At 40.9% G+C, this 21402-nt stretch overlaps 1 protein-coding gene across 1 annotated transcript in view; it reads right to left on the bottom strand.

The window, feature by feature from the left end:
• LOC141397217 (fatty acyl-CoA reductase wat-like) overlaps positions 1–17382 on the bottom strand; it is a 51916-nt gene extending 34534 nt beyond the window's left edge. Inside the window, exon 1 of the mRNA XM_073973297.1 lies at positions 17196–17382. Within this exon, the coding sequence (XP_073829398.1) occupies positions 17196–17250 (55 nt within the window). The 5' untranslated portion in view covers positions 17251–17382. The remainder of the gene's footprint in view (positions 1–17195) is intronic.
• Positions 17383–21402: the final 4020 nt, after the last annotated feature.

Below are 21402 nucleotides of genomic sequence, written 5' to 3'. Positions count from 1 at the left end.
CGACTTTGACATTTGTTCCAGCTTTATTGACGTTTTTTTCCATTTGAAAAAACTTTTGTGTGGCAACAATTTTTCTCTCTTTCTCTCTTTTACGAGTTTTAAGCTCTCGGCACATACGGTGCGTTGTGCGTTGCGTTACAACAACCACATGAAAAAGTGTAAGTGAAGCCAAGTTTTTTGAAAAACAACAATATAGCTGACGCGTTAAAGTTAAACATAATTTAACTGTTTTGGGACAACGCGTGTCCCAACGGACCGTATGTGCCGAGGGCTTTACTATTAAAAAGTACGGGAACAAAGCTAATAATATTTGTTCCACAAACATTCCAGGCGGGACAAGGGAGACTTCTCACAGAAGTTAGATCGAGGAAATAGTGCATCTCATGAGTCGGAAGAGTACCTTGGTCGCAACGCTGCAGGAAACCAAGCTCAATAACACTGTGGAAGGATCGCACCAGAAGTGAAGGTGGGGAATTAGATTTCCTATTGCACCAGTATGTTCAATACAGACCTATCTCGCTTGAGCCGGGCTTCTAATGACCCATACATAGAATGTATGGGGGCAGCAGTCAGGTGTAGAACTGTAGAGATAGAGTTGATAACGTATACATTTCGCTGATAAATACCCGTACTCCAGTTTATAAGCACAACATTAGCCCGCTTTATGGAACGTCATAACCAGACAGTTGGGGGACTTTAATGCTCATCATGAGTTGTGGCATCTGGTTCTCGGAAGTGATCAAAGGGGTATATTGCTGGCCGAGCAGATTGATAGCTCTAAGTTTTGCACAATCAATGGGGATACCCCTACCAGACTTATCGGTGAGTGTCACGGCTCGCCAGAAATAACCATCGGGACACCTGGTGTGACAAATGACGTCACCTGTCAACCTGTCGTTTCTCTTGAACCAGACCATCTCCCCATAATTGTCTCCATCAGTAGACAGACCGATTTCATCACCTGTGAAAGCCGCACTTTCATAAATCATGGGAAAGAGCTTATATACCTAGTTTCAGAAAGTTCGATAATAACCACTTCAGATTATTGAACTGACCAACACTTCTGATGCTCGTGTAGCAGAAAGGACGTTCCCAGAAACCATTACTGCTGCAGCCGCTCTTCATATATGTACGTGCTGGTCGAATATACGAAGTGAGACCAAGGGGTCGATTATGGATAGCAACTCAACTTTAGTTGCGTTTCCAGAAGAGAAAATCATGCGATTAAAACGAGCAAAAAGACGGAAATTTTTGTCAAATTCAATCAATATCAGTGTTTTAAACCTTCAGCTATTAATTTATTTGTAAAAACTTTTTTTATACTTATAAATGTTATTGCGGAAACAGAAAATCGTATTACTAAATTTGCTGTGGGCAACGCAACTGGAATTGGGTTGCTATTCATAATCGACCCCCAAATTTCCCAGCAGAGGCGACGAGATTAGGAAATGGATGGCTTCGTCGAGCCAACCCCAGTAACCTCAGAGTCAGGGAGCTGACACTGGAAGTTACCAGGTTGGTCGGTGACCATAAGTGGAACAAGTGGCTAAAATCATCTGAAGTGTTGCAACATTAGAGCCGGAATATGTGAATTGTGGGCAACGGTTAAGTCACTCTCGAACCCTGGAATAAAAGAAGGTTGGACCTCAGTCACGTTTGGTGACGTTACACTGAATGATCCGAAAATGTGCGCAAGTTATCAATCGACAGTTTATCGAACAACCCGGGAGCGACAGGGCGAAGGGAAGAGTATTACTTCGCATTAGACCTCTTCCTGCCGAGGATAAACAACCACAATTTAATGCTGAAACAGCTGTAGGTGCCGTGAGTCGAGTACTTCTCCAAAGTTCTCAACCTGCCGCTAGACACCGACATCGTTCCCGAAGTCTGGCGTCAGGTACCTTTGCTGAAATCATTTGTGAAAGGCTGAACTCCTATATGACCGATCTTACGACCTTTTTCCACGCGAGGAATATGCAAACATCCGCCACTAAATCTACATAAGTGCAACGCGATTGAAAAGTATTCAAAACTGTCATGTCTACAGTAGACCATCTACATGAGGAAACAAATATTCTTCCGGTACAGCAACACATTGACATACTTTCATCCTAAACACTATATGTTGGATAGGACTCCCCCACCCACACGCATGCAATCGCAGATGCCATAAACAACTATCATGTGAATTCGGTCCTCGGAGAACAGCCATCTATCGCAGCTGAGGAGCGTCAGCAGCTACGACAAACCGGAGTAGTTTTGGCTCAACTACGCTCGGAATGGTGCAGTCGTCTAAATTTCTATAGGGCAAGGATCGATGACACCGTGCAAAATATCTGTCCAGCATGCGGCACATGTCCGCACAACACACTGCACCTTTTTAACTGACCAGGGAATTTCAAAGAATTGAAGTTGAAGAGTAGCGGCGAGATGACACCGCCTTGTGGAACACCCACTTTTAATTTACGACTCTTCGACTTTCTGACTCTGAATTCCACATACATATGAATGTCGGCCTGCCGTTAATATACTTACGTTTGGATGGCTTAGCCTTAATTATCGTTTCGCTTACGTCATCTGGTATGATGTGAATGGGAGCTTCTTTTTTAAGTTTTCTTTTAAGTTCTCCTAAGACTTCTATTAACTGTTTAGAGGTTATTTATACAAGGGCCATCTGCTGTCGTCTGGCGTAATAGATCTCTTTGTTCAGCTAGACGGGCTGTATGTGTTAGGAAATTGGGCCTCAAATTTGGAATTCATCCTGATGGGATGAATTTATTTATAAAGCCAGGCTAGTTGGAGACAGTGCAGATTTTGACGTAACGATTTCAATGCCGTCTGGAGGGGGCGGAACACAGGAGAGGTAGAGTTTAAACAGTTCTGGAGATGTAACCCCACTTTGGTGAACTCCCTGTTTCTCTCTACGGCGCTCGGACTGATTGTTCCTGAATTTCTCGTACGATTGGAGTCCACATATGTAATTTATTATACAACGTCTCAAACTTGGTCGGAGGGTAGTCTGATCGTTGTCTCCAAACAATATCAAAGGCTTTTGATACGTAAAGCGCTACCATCACTATTCTACCACACGGCTTGCTCTGGTTGAGTCCTCTACTAATATGTGTGAAGATGGCGTTCTGTGGTGCTTACGGAAGCCATGATGATGATCGGCAACTGGATAGCTATTTCTAACGCTGAGAAGGACTAAAGCTTCAAGGGTCGATTGTCGATTGAAATAACTTGCGCACCTCATTGGATCAGTCAGCGTGACGTCACCAAATGTAACCGAGGTCCTATCTTCCTTCTTTCCAGGGTTCGAGATTGACTCAAACGTTACCCACAATTCACTTATTCCGGCTTCAATGTTGCAACTCTTCAGATGATTTAACCACTTGTTCTACTTATGCTCACTGACCAACCTGTTAACTTCCAGTGTCAGCTCCCTGACTCTGGGGTCACTGGGGCTGGCAAGACAAAGCTCGTTACGCCCATTTCCTAATCCCGTCGCCTCTGTTGGGAAGTTTGGTCTCACTTCGGGTATTCGACCAGCAGGTATATGGCGAGCGGCTGTACAAGTGATGAGGTCTCGGAACGTCATTTCTGCTACCCGAACATCAGAAGGATTGTGCAGATTACTGAACTCTCTGAAACTATGACAATTAACTTTCACATGATTGATGAAAGCGCCGCGTTCAGAGGTGATGAAATCGGGCGGTCTGATCCAAGAGAAACGACGGGTTGCCAGGTGACGTCATTTGTCAGACCAGGTGACACGATTTTTATGTCCGTTATTTTATTGACCGTGTAAAACGTAGCGCTATAAATCTTCTCAACCAACACTATACCCCTCTGGTTGTTTCCTAGGACGAAATGCAACAACTCATTATGAGAATTAATGTGCCCCAAGATCAAACAATTATGACCTTCCAAAAACGGACTAATGTTGGGCCTATCACCTGGAGTACCGCTATTTAACGGAGAGATATATACGTTCAGAAACTTAACCACGGCAGTTCCACACCTGACGTTCTATACTTCCCCCATGATCCAGGCTCAAGTGAGGTAGGTCTGTATTGAACAGGCTAGTGCAATACGAAAGCTTATCCCCCACCTCCACTTCTAGTGCGATCCTTCCTTTGTATGTTGTAACCATCAAAACGCTGTAAGCTGCAGTTCTTGTTGCAGCTGCATGAAACCTACGTAGAAGCATAGCTTTGATGCTGCAGTTGTTATTGAGCTTGATTGCCTGCTCTGCCGCGACCATGATATTCTTCCGTCAAATGAAATCCACTGTTCCTCGATCTTACCTCGCAGAACATTGCAAAAGGGATGAATTTTCAGGGATTGGAACAACAACGGCTAGTGTTAAGTGCTACGTTTTGCGGCTGTTTTCGGGGGAACTGATGACAACGACGACGACTCACTGGGGGCTGTGTTCACGCAGCATGAAGCAACATATCCCCTATCGTAGTCCCTCGCATGGACGAGTCCAGAACAATCCCTAAAATGCTTCCAATCCCGGCACCTATTGTTCTCATTGAAGTTTCGAGTATGGTGGATGCGGATGTGACATACTGAGCACAAATAAATTGGTCCTGGGCTTTCCTCGGTCGCGGCACGGACCAATAGAATCCGATGCTGACATTCCGGGATATGCTGCTCTCAACACAGAAAAACGATAAAAATACAAACATGTGTACACTGAGGAGGTGGCAGCCGCTGGCCGGAACACGGGTGTTGTGTTGTACGAAAAAACGCGCCGCCGTGGGATTGACGTCCCTGCTTGAAGATTCCACCGCGTCAACCCGGTGCATAGAACCGGTCGCCATGGGATTGATTTCAAATCCGTTATTTCGATGAAATTTTAGGAAGTACACAAGTAGGAAAAGCATTAAGTTCGGTTGGAGCGAACTTTTTATACCAACCTTTAAAATACCGAAAATCGGAAGGTACGGTTCTATGGGGGCTATATGATGGCGTGGACCTTTGTGCAATTTAATTAGATTTCATACCCCCAACGAACACTAAATACCAAATTTCAGCCATCTCGGTGTGAAAATCAGGCCAAAACCTTCAAAATACCGAAAATAGGGAGATATCGTCCTATGGGGCTATATCAAATGGACCTATATAAACGTTTTATGGTAGAAATGTTACTTAGCCTCTGGAAACACAAAATACAAAGTTACAGCCGATTCTGTTGTCAAATGGGACTAATACATTCAAAATATATTAAAATGACGCGTACTTTATATGGGGCGTTATATGGGAGCTATACCAAAACGTGGACCTATATAAACCAACTTTGGTTGGAATGTTTTTTGGCCTCTGGAGACAAAAAATACCAAATTACAAACAATTCGGTGGTAAAATGGGACAAATATTTTAAAAATTCCTTAAAACGACGACGCGTCACTCGTCATTTTGTATGGGGGCTATACGAAAGCGTGGACCTACATAGCCCGCTTTCAATACCAAAAGTCCTACGTACATATAAAAGATTTTCCCAAAATTTCATCCACCTACGTCAATCCGTTGGGTGACGTAGGGGATGGAAGATACCAAGCAACGGTCTTGACCGGCTTTAACATGGCAAAGCCCAGGATTTATCTTGGTCCCTCTTTCATCTCAAGTGGACACTGACCTCCTCGTGGTGTCACCTGGGGAACTGCCTTTAACACCCGTTAAAGGTAGTGAGCTAACATGTGCCGCGCGTTCACCCATAAGAACGTTAAAAACTTGGGTTTGGGCGTCGGGTTAGTAACCCTCCCCTAGAAAAAACATCCTACTATGAAAAAACGAAAGAAAAGAAAAACAAACCCCTCTAAAGTTGACGAACCCCGCAAACGTTTTAAGGACCATGGTCTGCGAATCTGCACCTGGAATGTTCGCACTCTTTTAGAGAAGGTGCCGTCTTCGCATTGGCAAACGTACTTGAAAAGTACAAGGCCGATATTACTGCCATACAGGAAATACGATGGATTGGGAAAGGCGTCACAACAACACCTAAAGGTGACGCACTGTATTATAGCTGCCATGACGTAAAGCATGAGTTTGGTTGCGGATTCGTAGTTAGTCGGAGACTAAAACATCTGGTATCCAGCTTCACCCCAGTGAATGAAAGACTTGCTGCAATTCGAATAAAAGCTAAATTGTTCAACATCAGCTTTATTTGCGCTCATGCTCCCACTGAAGAAACGGACGAACAGACCAAAGATATATTTTACGAGCGCTTAGAAGAAACATATGACCGTTGTCCTGCCCATGACATTAAAATCATTCTAGGCGATTTTAATGCCAAAATTGTAAAGGAGAATACCTTTGGCCCAACAGTCGGGAAATTCAGCCTCCACAGTGAAACATCTGACAATGGTATGAGGCTGATAGACTTTGCAGCTGCAAAAAACATGGTAGTTAGCAGTACCAGATTTAATCATCTCGATATTCATAAGGGCACTTGGCTGTCTCCAGATCAGAAAACAAGAAACCAAATTGATCATGTTGTGATAGATGGAAGACATTCATCGAGCGTGTTGGATGTACGATCGTTCCGAGGCGCAAACATTGATTCGGACCACTACCTTGTTGCAGCAAAGGTACGCACTCGCTTAAACGTAGCAAACAAAGTACGAACAGACACAACACGAAAGTTAGACATCGGTAAGCTGCAATCACAACAGATAGCCACAGCATATTCCACTCAACTAGCCCAATTGCTTAATCAAAGCACTCCTCATCCCGATAACATATCAGCGCAATGGCATAGCATTGCCCACTCCATGCAAACTGCCGCAAAATCCATACTTGGATACCAGAGACCTCCACCAAGGAATCCATGGTATGATGAGGAGTGTCGTGCTGCCACCGAAGAGAAAAATGCGGCATATAAGGCTACTTTACAATCCGTAGCAACGCGTAGCGCACGAGAGAGATACAGGGAGAAAAGGAGAGAGGAGAAACGTCTTTTCCGCAGGAAAAAGAGAGAGATGGAAAAGCGGGAGTGTGAAAAAATCGAGATGTACAGGAGCCAGAATGAAGTCCGAAAATTCTACCAAAGAGTCAAGCATCAAACTGATGGCTTTGGTACAGGCACATCCTCCTGTAGAGACCAGCAAGGTAATTTGGTAACTGATACAGATAGTGTACTCAGGATATGGAAAGAACATTTTTCAAATCTGTTGGTATCCAATAGCAGCGAAGACGACGAAGATACCACAGTCCCAATCCCAGAAGATGGTATTGAATGTATACCGCCCAGCCAAGATGAGGTAAAGACAGCAATAAATCGGCTGAAGAATAATAAGGCAGCAGGGGCCGATGGCTTGCCAGCCGAGCTGTTCAAAACCGGAGGCGACACGCTGATAAGGTGTATTCATCAGCTAGTTAGCACCATCTGGCAGGAAGAACGAGTACCCGACGATTGGAACCTGAGTATCCTGTGCCCCGTCCACAAGAAGGGAGATAAGACTGTATGCTCTAACTATAGGGGCATAAGTCTACTCCCTATTGCCTACAAGATCGTGTCAGGGATATTGTGCGAACGACTAAAGCCTATGGTCAACGAGATAATTGGACCATACCAATGCGGCTTTAGACCTGGCAAGTCCACCATTGACCAGATATTTACCCTGCGGCAAATCCTGGAGAAGACCCAAGAGATGCAGATCGACACCTACCACCTTTTTGTCGATTATAAAGCAGCCTTCGACAGCCCGCTGCGTTCAAAGGTATTCCAAGCCATGTCTGAATTTGGTATTCCCGCAAAGCTCATCCGGCTTTGTAAAATGACTTTAACTGACACGAGGTCCTCAGTTAAAATAGGAAAGAACCTCTCCGAAGAGTTTGGTACCAAAAGAGGTTTCAGACAAGGTGACAGCCTTTCGTGTGACCTCTTCAACATCCTGCTAGAAAAGGTTATACGAGAGGCAAACGTCAAAAGAAGTGGCACAATCTACACCAATAGTCACATGTTACTTGCTTATGCTGATGATATAGACATCATGGGTCGATCAGTAAAAGAAGTAACTGATACCTTTATAAAAGTCGAAGGAGAATCTGCTAAAGTGGGTCTGGCGGTAAACGGTGAGAAGACCAAGTTGATGGTGTCGACGCGCAATGCGTCCATTGAGCTCGGACCGACTGTGGAAGTTGGTTCCTATAATATTGAGGTAGTAAAAGACTTCGTCTACCTCGGCACCTCCGTCAACACAACAAACGACATCAGTTGTGAAATAAAAAGAAGAATTGTATTGGCCAACAGATGCTACTTTGGATTAAGTAAGCAGTTTAAAAACAAAGCCACATCTCGTCAAACAAAAATAACGCTCTACAAAACACTGATACTACCCGTGCTGATGTATGGCTCCGAAGCCTGGGTACTTGCGCAAGCAGACATGGCAGTGCTTGGTGTGTTTGAGAGAAAAATTCTTCGAAAGATCTACGGACCAATCTGCGTTGACGGTGAATATCGACGTCGCATGAACCACGAGCTGTATCTGCTATACAACGACATCAATATTGTTAAACGTATCGAGATGCAGCGATTGCGTTGGCTAGGCCATATCAAAAGAATGAGCGATGATGAACCCACTAAAAAGGCGTATGAATACATGCCACATGGCGGTGCACGCAGAATTGGCAGGCCAAGGAATAGATGGCGCAAACAAGTGGATGATGAGATGACAAGGCGCGGTATTCCAGAGTGCAAAGCAACAAATAGAGAGGAATGGAGATCTCTTCTTAGTTCGGCCTATAGAACAAATGTTCTGTAATGGGCCAGCTAAGTAAGTAAGTATTAGGAGATCCAAAGTTTGGACCAAATTGATTGCCCCATTCTGTTGATATCGTATTAGCATTTTAGTGACATTTTTTTAAATATTGGGGAGAAGCACCGAAAGTTGTGGACCGGTATTGCCCATGAAACTAAGTTTGGATATAATATGACGAAGACCAAATGTTGGACCAAATCGCTTGAACAGATCGAAGGTTATCGTGTTCTGCGACCGCCACATATGGTGACATAGGGGTTTTTTACACCTTTAGTGCTGTTTTCCCAAGAAATATGGACTTGCCCCTGAAAAAACTTTTACCGTCGTAATGGAGGTAGCGAACCGTCGTATGGAGGGAAGTAAATACAAAATCAAAGCGATTCGAGAGCAGGTCCTAAACTGAACTTTTCCAAATTTTTGTGTGGGAGGTACTCGAAGGAGTGGGCGGATTGAGTCCATATTGGAACCTCATCTAAGTCTGATAGAAATTTCACGATGTACAAAGTATGGACCAAATCGGTTACTCCCTTCAAGATTTATCGTGCCCAGAAATTTTCCGAACATTTTGGAACTTTTGTGGGGGAGGTACCGGAAGGAGTGGACCGATATAGCTCATCTTCGAACTTAAACTAAGTCTGGACAAAATATTACGAAGGCCAAATTTTGGACTAAATCGGTTCATCCGTTCGTGAGCTATCGTGCTCACCAGCCAGACAGACAAACGGACGGACATTGCTAAATCTACCCCAAATTGTCTGAAACGGATTTCGTCCAAACATACTTGGGGTCTAAAACAGGCCTGCTCAGACACATACAAACACATTTTGTAATTGTGTTGGTTTTGAAATACACAAATTTCAATTTTCCTTTGTCTCTCTGTATACTGTGAGAAATATCGTAACAGTTTTTTTTTTTTTATTTTATATTTCAAAATATATAGAATATTTATTTTATTTTGACCAAATGTGACTGTTGATGTTATAATTTGTTGCAAATCAAGTTCGTGACAAACCAAAGTGCGTTGACAAACCAAACACTCTAATTTGCCGTAAAAATTTTAGGCAAATAAAAATTCGTATTCAGTATCTTCATTCATTTTTTCAGTGTACGCATATAAATTCATAGACAAATTCGAAAACAGAACCTTCCTCATTGAATGTTCAATAGAGACTGATTTTTAATTTTGAAAATATTCAAAACAAAAACAAAAGCTCTCTTTTTAAATTGTGTGTGTGAGAAAATTGACACACACCGACAGCTCAGGTGCGCACCTTGAGCAGGCCTGGTCTAAAACCATTATTTCGATGGGTCACATTTTGCCCGTATGAAAGTGTATATACCCTCGTTAGCATAAATGCTGAGGGTATAAAAACAGACTGTTTAAAGCAATGGTCAGTGGTTTCCCTTTACATGCCTAATTACCAGAGCTCCGATTTGCTCGTTTTTACTCGCGAGTGAAAAGTACTCGCGAGTGGGAGTACTCGAAGAGTGGGAGTAAAAAGTCCGCTTTACTCGTTTTTACTCGCAAGTGAAAAGTACCTGCGAGTGGGAGTACTCGAAGAGTGCGAGTTTTAAAAGAAGTTTACTCTCCACTCTTTTGTTTTATTTGAGAGCACTCGCGAGTACTCGGGGTTTAAAAATAAGAGTGGAAGTGAAAGTACACGAAATAGAGTACGAGTTCACTCGAAGAGTAAAATCGAGTAAAAAAATGAATTGATATATTTTTGAAAAAATGTTTGTGTAATGTTGGTGGGAAGTTGAGGGTGGGCAAGTTGAGGGGGGGCAAGTTTATGGGGGGCAAGTTGTGGGCGGGGAAGTTGAGGGGGGGCAAGTTGAGGGAGGGGAAGTTGAAGGCGGGGAAGTTGAGGGGGGGGGGCAAGTTGAGGGAGGGGAAAGTTGAAGACGGGGAAGTTGAGGGTGGGCAAGTTTATGGGGGGCAAGTTGAGGGGGGGCACTTTTTGGGCGGGGAAGTTGAGGGGGGGCAAGTTGAGGGGGGACAAGTTGTGGGTGGGCAAGTTGTGGGCGGGGAAGTTGAGGGGTGGGGGGGAAGTTGAGGTGGGGGCAAGTTTATGGGGGGAAAGTTGAGGGGGGCACTTTTTGGGCGGGGAAGTTGAGGGGGGGCACGTTTTGGGCGGGGAAGTTAAGGGGGGCGGGTAAGTTGAGGGGGGGCAAGTTTATGGGGGGCAAGTTTATGGGGGACAAGTTGTGGGCGGGGAAGTTGAGGGTGGGCAAGTTGTGGGCGGAGAAGTTGAGGGGTGGCAAGTTGAGGGAGGGGAAAGTTGAAGACGGGGAAGTTGAGGGTGTGCAAGTTGAGGGGGGCACTTTTCACTCCCACTCGTTTTTTCTTGCAAAACTCGTACTCTTAATGTACTCGTACTCGCAAACACTTTTCACTCGCGAGTAAAAACGAGCAAGTCTGAAATATGCTTCGCGAGTGACGAGTAAAAATAGAGTATAGTCGTTTTATTTTTTCTACTCGCGCGAGTACTCCCGCTCGAACTCGCTCGAATTTCACTCGCGAGTAGAATTCGAGCGAGTATTTCGGAGCTCTGCTAATTACCGAGTAACTAGGCACGTTAGTCTGTAAAAATTTAAGTGAATATGTAAAATATAGGAGATATATATCAATTTGAACTGATTTCTATATAATATGGGACAGTTATTACAAGACAAAATTCCGTCCCACATTTCAAATTTCATCAAAATTTGACAGACATAGGGTGTTTGGTGCAGCAAATACGTGAAAGAGTGCGAAAATATATGTATATGGGAGCTATACCCAAATCTGAACGATTTCGATAAATTTGGCACATTTATTTTTAGACCGAATCCAGTCACACATTCCATATTTCATCGAAATTAAACATATATTGTGTGTTCGATGCAGCAAATATGTGAAATCTCAACCGATTTCTATATATTTTGGGACATTTAGTTATAGGCCAAATTCCGTTACACATTCCAACTCGGCGTATTTCATTGATATAATAAAAAAAAAAACATTTTTCCACAACATCCCATACGGGACAAGGGAGACTTCTCTCATATCAATGAGTGCACCCCGATTCATATTTAGCTCAATGATATGGGACCTACTGTTTATCGCCGAGTCCGAACGGCGTGTCTTAAGACACCACTTATGGAGAAATTTTTCAAGGCTGAAATACTCAGGAAATGTCGCCAACATTACTGAGGGGTATTTTGCCACCGTTGAAAATTTTGATGTTGCCTGGTCGGGGAATCAAACCCACTACCTTCTGCGTGCAATGCGGGCGTGCATACCATTGCACCACGGTGGCACCCTCATTTATATAATATATTTTGAAATATTAATGAATATCAGTGTTTTTTGAGCACAAAATGAGTATTTGCACCTTGCGACCATTTTTTTCATATAAATATGTAGAATATTTTATTTTGATTTTCGAGCCTCGACATTTTGTATTACTTATTCCGTTTCTAAGAATTAAAATTTATTCAATATTTTTAACATTAAATGCGTCGGGACACAGACACAAGTATTATCGCAATATACACCCATATATTTTTAGCTAATTATTATTATTTTTTTTTAATTTTTTTAAAAAATATTTTTATTAACAAATAAATATTTTTGTATTTTTTTTTAAATATATAGCCATCAATAAATTTTTTTGAATTTTAAAAAAAAATATTTTTGGTCTTCATTAACTGTGGAAAAATATTTTAGGACTTTTTTAAATATACAAATAAGTTTTTCCAATAAACTGCTATACCTACCCAGCAAACCAAATGTCGGATGTCCGACAAGTCTGAACAATTTCGGAAGCAACGTCGTTCAGATTTCGTTCCGATTTCTAAACGATTTTTCGGAGCGGAAATAGTTCAGATTTTGTACCGATTTCGTTCCGATTTCGGAACGAATGTCGGAAAGAAATTTCCTTTCCGAATTTCCCAAGGATTTTCTTCAGATTTCGTTACGAAATCGGACCGAAATCGATCCGATGTCGCTCCGACATTTCGTTCCGAAATTATGTCAACCACTTCATACAACTTTCGTTAAGATATCGTTACGATTTCGGATCAGATATCGGACGTATCGTCCGAATTTCGTTCCGATTTCGTTACGATGTCGGTACGATTGGTTTGCTGGGTAATTAACGACGGGACGTACACAAATACACAAATACTACCACAACAAAGCTCTCTGAGCGTCCGTATTACCCAAATACATTGAGTCCAACATCACATTTCAAACACAAAATTCGCGATCAAAACTTATTTAAATGTTTTCATTCGTAAAGTAAATAATTTTCCTTGGCAATGAATTGTATTTCAGGTTTTGTTGGGCTTTTCTTTTCAAAATACAAAACACACACACATACATGCATACAAAATGTTCTCCCAGCAAACCAATCGTACCGACATCTTAACGAAATCGGAACAAAATTCGGACGATACGTCCGATTTCTGATCCGAAATCGTAACGATATCTTAACGAAAGTTGTATGAAGTGGTTGACATAATTTCGGAACGAAATGTCGTAGCGACATCGGATCGTTTTCGGTCCGATTTCGTAACGAAAATCTGAAGAAAATCCTTGGGAAATTCGGAAAGGAAATTTCTTTCCGACATTCGTTCCGAAATCGGAACGAAATCGGTACAAAATCTGAACTATTTCCGCTCCGAAAAATCGTTTAGAAATCGGAACGAAATCTGAACGACTTTGCTTCCGAAATTGTTCCGACTTGTCGGACATCAGACATTTGGTTTGCTGGGCTGTCATAGTTGAATTTGTTCAACTTACAAAAAGTATATTAGTACGCTCGACATATTTCGGTAGTTTCATAAGAATACATGTGTTCTACTTTTTTCACCACATATGTACGTTTTGGGAATACGGACGTATTGGGTCTGTTCCAGAACTGCAAGAATCTACTAATTTTTACTATTTTTTCCGATAACATAAAGGAAAAAATGTTATCGTAGTAAAAAATAGCAGCTTCTGGAACAGAGCAATTTAGGAATAGCACATGGCAGAACTACCAGGTAGTGGTATCACACCAGCTGATCGAATATGAAAAGTCAAATCCCTTTATAAAAAAATTATTGCTCTGTTCCAGAACCTGCAAGAAGCTACTATTTTTTACTACGATAACATTTTTTCCTTTATGTTATCGAAAAAAAGTAAAAATTAGTAGATTCTTGCAGTACTGGAACAGACCATATTTTTGTTGTAATTTCCCCAACAACATAAAGGAAGTTTTGACATGACATATTCAAAATTTTACGATGCCACTACCTGGGTAATTGTGCCATGGAATAGCAGAAATATTTTTGAATTTGTTATAAATATTTTTGGCAGCAAATAAATATTTTTGGATTTTTTTAAAAAATATTTTTTGGTGAACATAGTATCCGTAGGTAGATTTAATGGCGGATATTTGCATATAACTCACGTGGAAAAATATGTTAAAATCGATCAAGATCATACAATCATACGCATTCGTTACGATATCAATGTCATCTAGAACAAGTAAAAAAGTGTCAGTCGGCTTTGCCGACCGATATATACCCTCAGCCAATGTGAAGTGAAATTATCGCCTACGGACAGATCGAATGTATTTAAGGTCTCTTCAGAAATTTGTGGCCCTTTTTGGACATTAGAACCTGCCGACAAAAATGTGGATTAGGAATTAACTGCACTAAGACACAAATGTTGAACCTTTGTCGGGGAGGTACCCTTATGGAGGAACGATATGGGCCATTTTAGAAGTTAAACTAAATTTTGAAAAAATATTTGGAGATCCAAAGTTTGGACCAAATTGGTTGTCCCATTCAAGTGTTTTTAAATATTGGGGAGAAGTACCGGAAGTTGTGGACCGGTATTGCCCTATGAAAATAAGTTTGGATATAATATGACGAAGACCAAATGTTGGACCAAACCGGTTATCGTGCTCTCCGACCGCCACATATGGCTGTTTTCCCAAGAAATATGGACGTGCCCCTGAAAAAACTTTTACCGTCGTAATGGAGGTAGCGAATGCAAATCGCTTCAACAAAAATCAAAGTGATTCGCGAGCAGGTCTTAAAGTGAACTTATCCGAAATTTTGTGTGAGAGGTACTAGAAGGAGTAAACAAATATAGTCCATATTCGAAGCTGATCTATATCTGGTAGATATATTAGGATGTGCAAAGTATGCATTACATCGGTCATTCCCTTCAAATGTTATCGTGCGCACAATTTTTCCGAACATTTTTGAACTTTTGTGGGGGAGGTACCTGAAGGAGTGGACCGATATGGCTTATCTTCGAATTTAAACTATGTTTGGACAAAATATTACGAAGGCAATATTTTGGACCGAATCGGCAGATCCGTTCGAGAGTTATCTTGCGCTCCAACCTCTACACACGGTGTCATAGGGGCCTTTTGCAAACTTTCAGGCTATTTTCTCAGGAAGTATGGACTTGCCCCTCATAAAACTTGTACCGTCGTATAGGGGGGAAGTAAATACAAGTTGCTGCAAAGAAAATTAAAGCGATTCGAGAGCAGGTCCTAATCTGAACTTATCCGAAATTTTTGTGTGGGAGGTACCCGATGGAGTGGACCGATTGAGTCCATATTGGAACCTCATCTTAGTCTGGTACAAATTTCACGACGTGCAACGTATGGATCAAATCGGTTACTCTCTTCGAGAGTTATCGTGCGCACAAGTTTTGCGACAATTTTTGAACATTTGTGGGGGAGGTACCTGAAGGAGTGGACCTATATGGCCCATCTTCGAACTTAAATCAAATCTGGACAAAATATTTCGATACCCAAAATTTGAACCGAATCGATTGATCCGTTCGAGAGTTATCGTGCGCACCAGCCAGCCAGACAGACCGACAGACGGACGGACATTGCTAGATCTACTCAAAATTGTCTAAAACAGATATCGTACAAACATACTTGGGGTCTAAAACCATTATTTCGATGAGGCAATTTTTTGGTCGTATCAAAGTGTAAATACCCTCTTTAGCCTAAAGGCTGAGGGTATAAATATCACCCCGTCTTGGGGAACTCCCTGTTTCACTCTACTGGATCGTGACTTCCACGTACGTGCTGCGATCCTTCCTCAGTATGTTGTATCACAACCCTGTAAGCAGCAGTTGTTGTTGAGTTTGGCTTCCTGCACCGCTGCGACCATGACATTCTTCCGGATCATGAAATCTACTATTTCCTCGATCTCACCTCGGAGTCCATTGCAATTAAATTGCAAACATGATGCATTTTCAGGGATTGGAACAACAATGGCTGGTGTTAGCTGCATGTGCGGCTGCCGTTAGGGGGACTGCGGGGCAGTTGCGTATTCTGATAACGACGACGACTCACTGGGGAATGTGATCATGCAGCATGTAGCAACATAGTCCTGTCGCAGTCCCTCGCAAAACAACCCCTGATATGCGTCCACTCCCGGCATCTATTGCATCTCCTCTGTCCCATCAAAGACTAAAAGAATCCGGAGCCGGCATTCCGTGATATGCTGCTTCCAACACAGAAAAACGATACAAATACAAACATATGCGCAGTCGCTGGCCGGAACAAGGGTGTTTTGTGGTTCCGGATCAATCCGGTATCAAAGAACCCGCCACCGTGGGATTGATGATAGACTCGCGAGGCTTTACAGCACCTCTCCAGAATCAGATATTTCTATACACTCGCTAATAATCAGCATGGATTTCGCAAGCAACACAGCACTACAATAGCGCTTCTGCACTCCATCTACTCCATTTTTACACATATCAGTGGAGGACTCATGCAGAACAAGTGTTGGTGGCTCTACACACTGTTTGGGACATCGAACCAACTGGCTAAGTTTGAAATGTTGGACAATGAATTTTATGTGTCGTGAAACAGGCAGTTCCCGAAAGTGGTGTGATATATTTGAAACTGTTTAACCTCAACCCTTCCCTCCAAAATATTTCGAACCTGCTATCATGGTCACACCGTATATCCTCATGATTCTTAATCCACAAAATTCTTGGTATAGTTTTAAATATGGTCTGTTCCAGTACTGCAAGATTTTACTAATTTTTACTATGTATTTTCCATAAAGGAAAAAATGTTATCGTACTAAAAAATAGTAGCTTCTTGCAGGTTCTGGAAAAGAGCTATAATGTCTTACACTTATCTTCACACTTCTCACACAAAATATGAATCGAATTCTAAATGAATTTATATATCGGTTAGTTACTACGATAAAATGAAACATGTAATTCACTCCATTATATACCATCACGGTCAAAACGTTAAATCCGGATAGTTCGTACTCCCAAAAAAATCATGGAGCATGGTTCAATAACTTCTTACACTCTCAGACAGAATATGAATATTGAGAGTCCGATCAACCATTTCAAGTTCATTGATCCATAAACAGGCTATAGTCTATTATGTGTTTGTTTACCTGATCCGCCAGTTATAAAGATTTCTTGATTTTTATAAAAATTTACTATCGACATTTTGATTGCAAAAATTTCAATTCCAATTGTACTTTTCTCGGCTTTACTAAAACCCGGACACTTTGCGGATCGACAGACGACAAGTTAAACGCGTACTAATGAATGACAAGAATTATTTTGGGTGAAAGTCCCATTTCAACATTTAATTGAATATTTACATAATTCAAAATAAATAGGAAAACGTATGCTAATGACAGCAACATTGTAGTTTAATTGAATACAAAGTGAATCGGAATTTTAAGCTTTAGATAAATATTGGGTGCCCTACAAGAAGGTTAATAGTTTAAACTTGTTAATACAAATGTAATGCATGTTCCAGAACCTGCAAGAATCTACTAACACTTTTTATACACACAGAAAAAATGGCCTCTCTAACATATGTCGCAAACATATTTTGCAGCAATGTTCGTGTTTGTTGATTTTTTTAAGATCAATTTTCACAAAAAGCGATGAAAATAATAATGAGTAAAATCGAGTTGGGCTGTGTAACTTATCATTTCATAAAAAGGAAAGAGTTTTTTTTACCAGAGTCCATCGAAACATCCTGCACATATTTGCACTTTTCGTTTTTACGTGGCATTTTGTCTTGCAGATATGTACAGATTTTCTTTGATCCAGAATGTCAGAATATAGTTTAGTGTCACTTTCTGGTGTTTGGGTATAATTTAGAGTTTTGATGTATTCTAGGACCTATAGTAAAATTTTATGGCGAACAAAGTTCTATAATATTTTGATCTGATTCCATCACATTTCATAGAACTTTTTAAATATTTGTGGAAAAAGAGACCCTTTATGACTCGCACGAGGGTTAATTTTTTTAAGAAAAATATTCCTCACATTCTTGTCAGTAAAGTTTCCAAATACATTATACACCTAAAGTGCAAGGATTCCAAGTAATCTCAACTCGAATATTTTCAAAACTGTAGAAATGGTAGAAGTGTGCAACCCCATTTTAGTTTCTTGGTTTTTTGGCAAAATTGATACCGACATTTCCTTGGTATGTAATGGAAATAGAGCTTTCATTTCTTTGGTAACTTATAGTGGAATTTAGGGGAGAACATTTTTGTCTTTGACGCCATTCATCTAAAATGATGCTTTGTATGACAATTTAGCCAAAACTCACATGAAGTACGGCCTTAACCCTAATTTTTTTCAATTTTGCATATTTCTGGAGTTTTAGTAAGGTATAGAGTTTTGGTGTATTCTAGGACCTATAGTAGAAATTGATGGCGAACAAATTTGTAGAATATTTTGATCTGACACGATCTCATTTTATATGAGAAGGGACCAAAAAGACCCCTTTAATGACCGTCTAAGGGTTAAAAATAGGAAAAATGAAATCAGCGACCCGAAAAACATAAGAACCATTCATTTTTGCAGTTTTGGCCAGGTTTTCGGAAAATTGGCCTCAGTGCGGTGGGCGCATTCTGAGAGCAAGGGAGCGTAAATGTCACTGTGAAACACATTGAAATGTATGCTCACTTGCTCTCAGCAAGCGCTCACTGGCTATTTCTAACATATATAAACATTTCTACCTTGAGACAAATCCTGGAAAAGACCCAAGAAATGCAGATCGACACCTTCCATCTTTTCGTCGATTATAAAGCAGCATTCGACAGCCCTATACGTTCAAAGATGTTCCAAGCCATGTCTGATTTTGGTATTCCTGCAAAGCTCATTCGGCTTTGTAGAATGACATTAACTGAGACGAGATCCTCAGTTAAAATAGGAAAGAACCTCTCCGAAGAGTTTATTACCAAAAGATGTTTCAGACAAGGAGACGGCCTGTCGTGTGATCTATTCAACATCCTGCTGGAAAAGGTCATACGAGACGCGAAGGTCAAAAGAAATGGAACGATATACACGAACAGCCATATGTTCCTGGCTAATGCCGACGACATTGACATCATGCGTCGATCGGTAAAGGAAGTAACTGACACCTTTACAAAAGTCGAAAGAGAATCTGCTAAAGTTGGTCTGGCAGTAAACGGCGAAAAAACCAAGTTGATGGTATCGACGCGTAATTTTACCACAAACCCCGCACCATTTGTGAATGTTGGTACCTACAATTTTGAGGTAGTAAAGGACTTTGTCTACCTCGGCACCGCCATAAACACAACAAATAACATCAGTTGTGAAATACGAAGAAGAATAGTGTTGGCTTACATATGCTACTTTGGGCTGAGTAAACAGTTTAGGAATAAAGCCACCTCTCGTCAAACAAAAGTAACACTTTATAAAACACTGATACTACCCGTGCTAATGTATGGTTCCGAAGCATGGGTACTTGCTCAAGCAGATAAGGCAGTGCTTGGTGTGTTCGAGAGAAAAATTCTTCGAAAGATCTACGGGCCAATCTGTGTTGACGGCGAATATCGGCGTCGTATGAACAACGAGCTGTACCAACTATACAATGACATCAATGTAGTTGAACAAATCGAGATACAATGATTGCGATGGCTAGGCCATGCTATAAGAATGAGTGATGATGAACCCGCTAAAAAGGCGTATAAATACGGGCCGCATGGAGGTTCTCGCAGATCTGGAAGGCCAAAGCTTCGTTGGAGCGAACAAGTGAAACGAGATATCAGTAAACTACATATCCCAGATTGGGAAAATACAGCAGCAAACAGAGAGGATTGGAGATTTTTTCTTAGTATGGCTTATGGAACAAATGTTCTATAAAAGGCCAGCTAAGTAAGTAGTAAACATTTCTAAATGGTGGTTTTTTTTTATTGAAGGACATAGAAAAAAGGCGAAACAACAAAGACACATAGGTACATACAAAATTCCAAAGAAATACATAACACACTTTCATAAAAGAAAAACTGAATGAAATAACTTATAAAAAGTCGCGCTTTTAAAAAGAAAAAAATATATAAAAACATCGTTGAACGCTTCTCCTTGGTTGTGAAATAAAACACATTTTCCTCAAAGTTGAAATCATCAGCGGAAATCGGCATCTGTAGTGCGATTCTGTAACTCCTTAACGACAGAATTAACGACGAATGTCGGTAGTTAACGATAATTTTCGGTAAGTGCTATTCTGTATACCAATTTTAACGATTTTTGTCGGTAAATTTTGTCGTTAATTACCGAAAATTATTGTTAAGTTAACAACCAAAAAAAAGTAGTTGTTAAGTCTTAACGACAGTACATTATTGCAATATTTCTTTTAACAACGGCGTTTTATATGAACATATGCCATGTCAATAAAGACGGTACACAAGGTAAATTCCGCCTTATTGAGAAAAATCTTCTTAAGACATTTACATAAGGGTTAACTATGTAGAATAACAGGAGGAAGCTTCGTCACTGTTGTACTTTCGCCGGCGCCGATTTTATTGAAGCAGCATAAAGATCACCAAAGAGCAAGTTGTAGATCTTCGATTAACTCATAACTTTCCCTTAGAGGATCTACATGTAGCATCAATTAAATTGGCGCTGACGAAAGCGCAACAGTGGCGAAGCTGCCCCATGCTACCCTTTCCTTATTATTAAAGAGGTAAACCGTTAGCTAAATCTTCAAAAGAACTCAAGGCCTATACCAATGCCCTTAACACTATTTTTCGACGAGGCCAAAACGTGTATGGTGTTCCTACAACCTACTTTGTTCTGTGGTAATATTATAGATTTAAACTCAGCATCACTAATAATCAGAATGCTAAAAATTTCATATATATTCGGATTTTCGAACTTTTCATACACTACGCTATAAGAAATTCCATTTGATGTGGGCGTGAATTGAATATGTGAATTTATAAACTCAAATGATGGTAACGTGGATCCACGTACATCATTGTAGGGGTTTAAGTCATGTCAAATTTCAAAGCTAAATATTCATATGGCAAAAATAACTCTTCGTTTTATTGCGGTGTTAAAAATTTATTTATCTGTACATTCATAAAAATACAATTAACTACAAAGTGACCTTTTGACCAATGATTCTGATTACACTGTCCTGCCCACTTCAAACTTATAATCCTGGAATAAAACCACGAAAATCTATGAGATTTATTTACCTCCTAGAAGTAAATACATACATACACACTTGACGCTTTACAAGTTGAAAGTAGACTTGTGTTACGCCTTGTTGGAATACTTGCAGATACTTACAGTGAGTGTCAAAAATATTCGGTTTTCAATTTCACC

Source organism: Musca autumnalis, unplaced genomic scaffold (genome assembly GCF_047663935.1).
Source record: "Musca autumnalis isolate F117 unplaced genomic scaffold, ASM4766393v1 scaffold_3, whole genome shotgun sequence".
Lineage (NCBI taxonomy): Eukaryota > Metazoa > Arthropoda > Insecta > Diptera > Muscidae > Musca > Musca autumnalis.
This window is presented reverse-complemented; position numbering and strand designations above follow the sequence as displayed.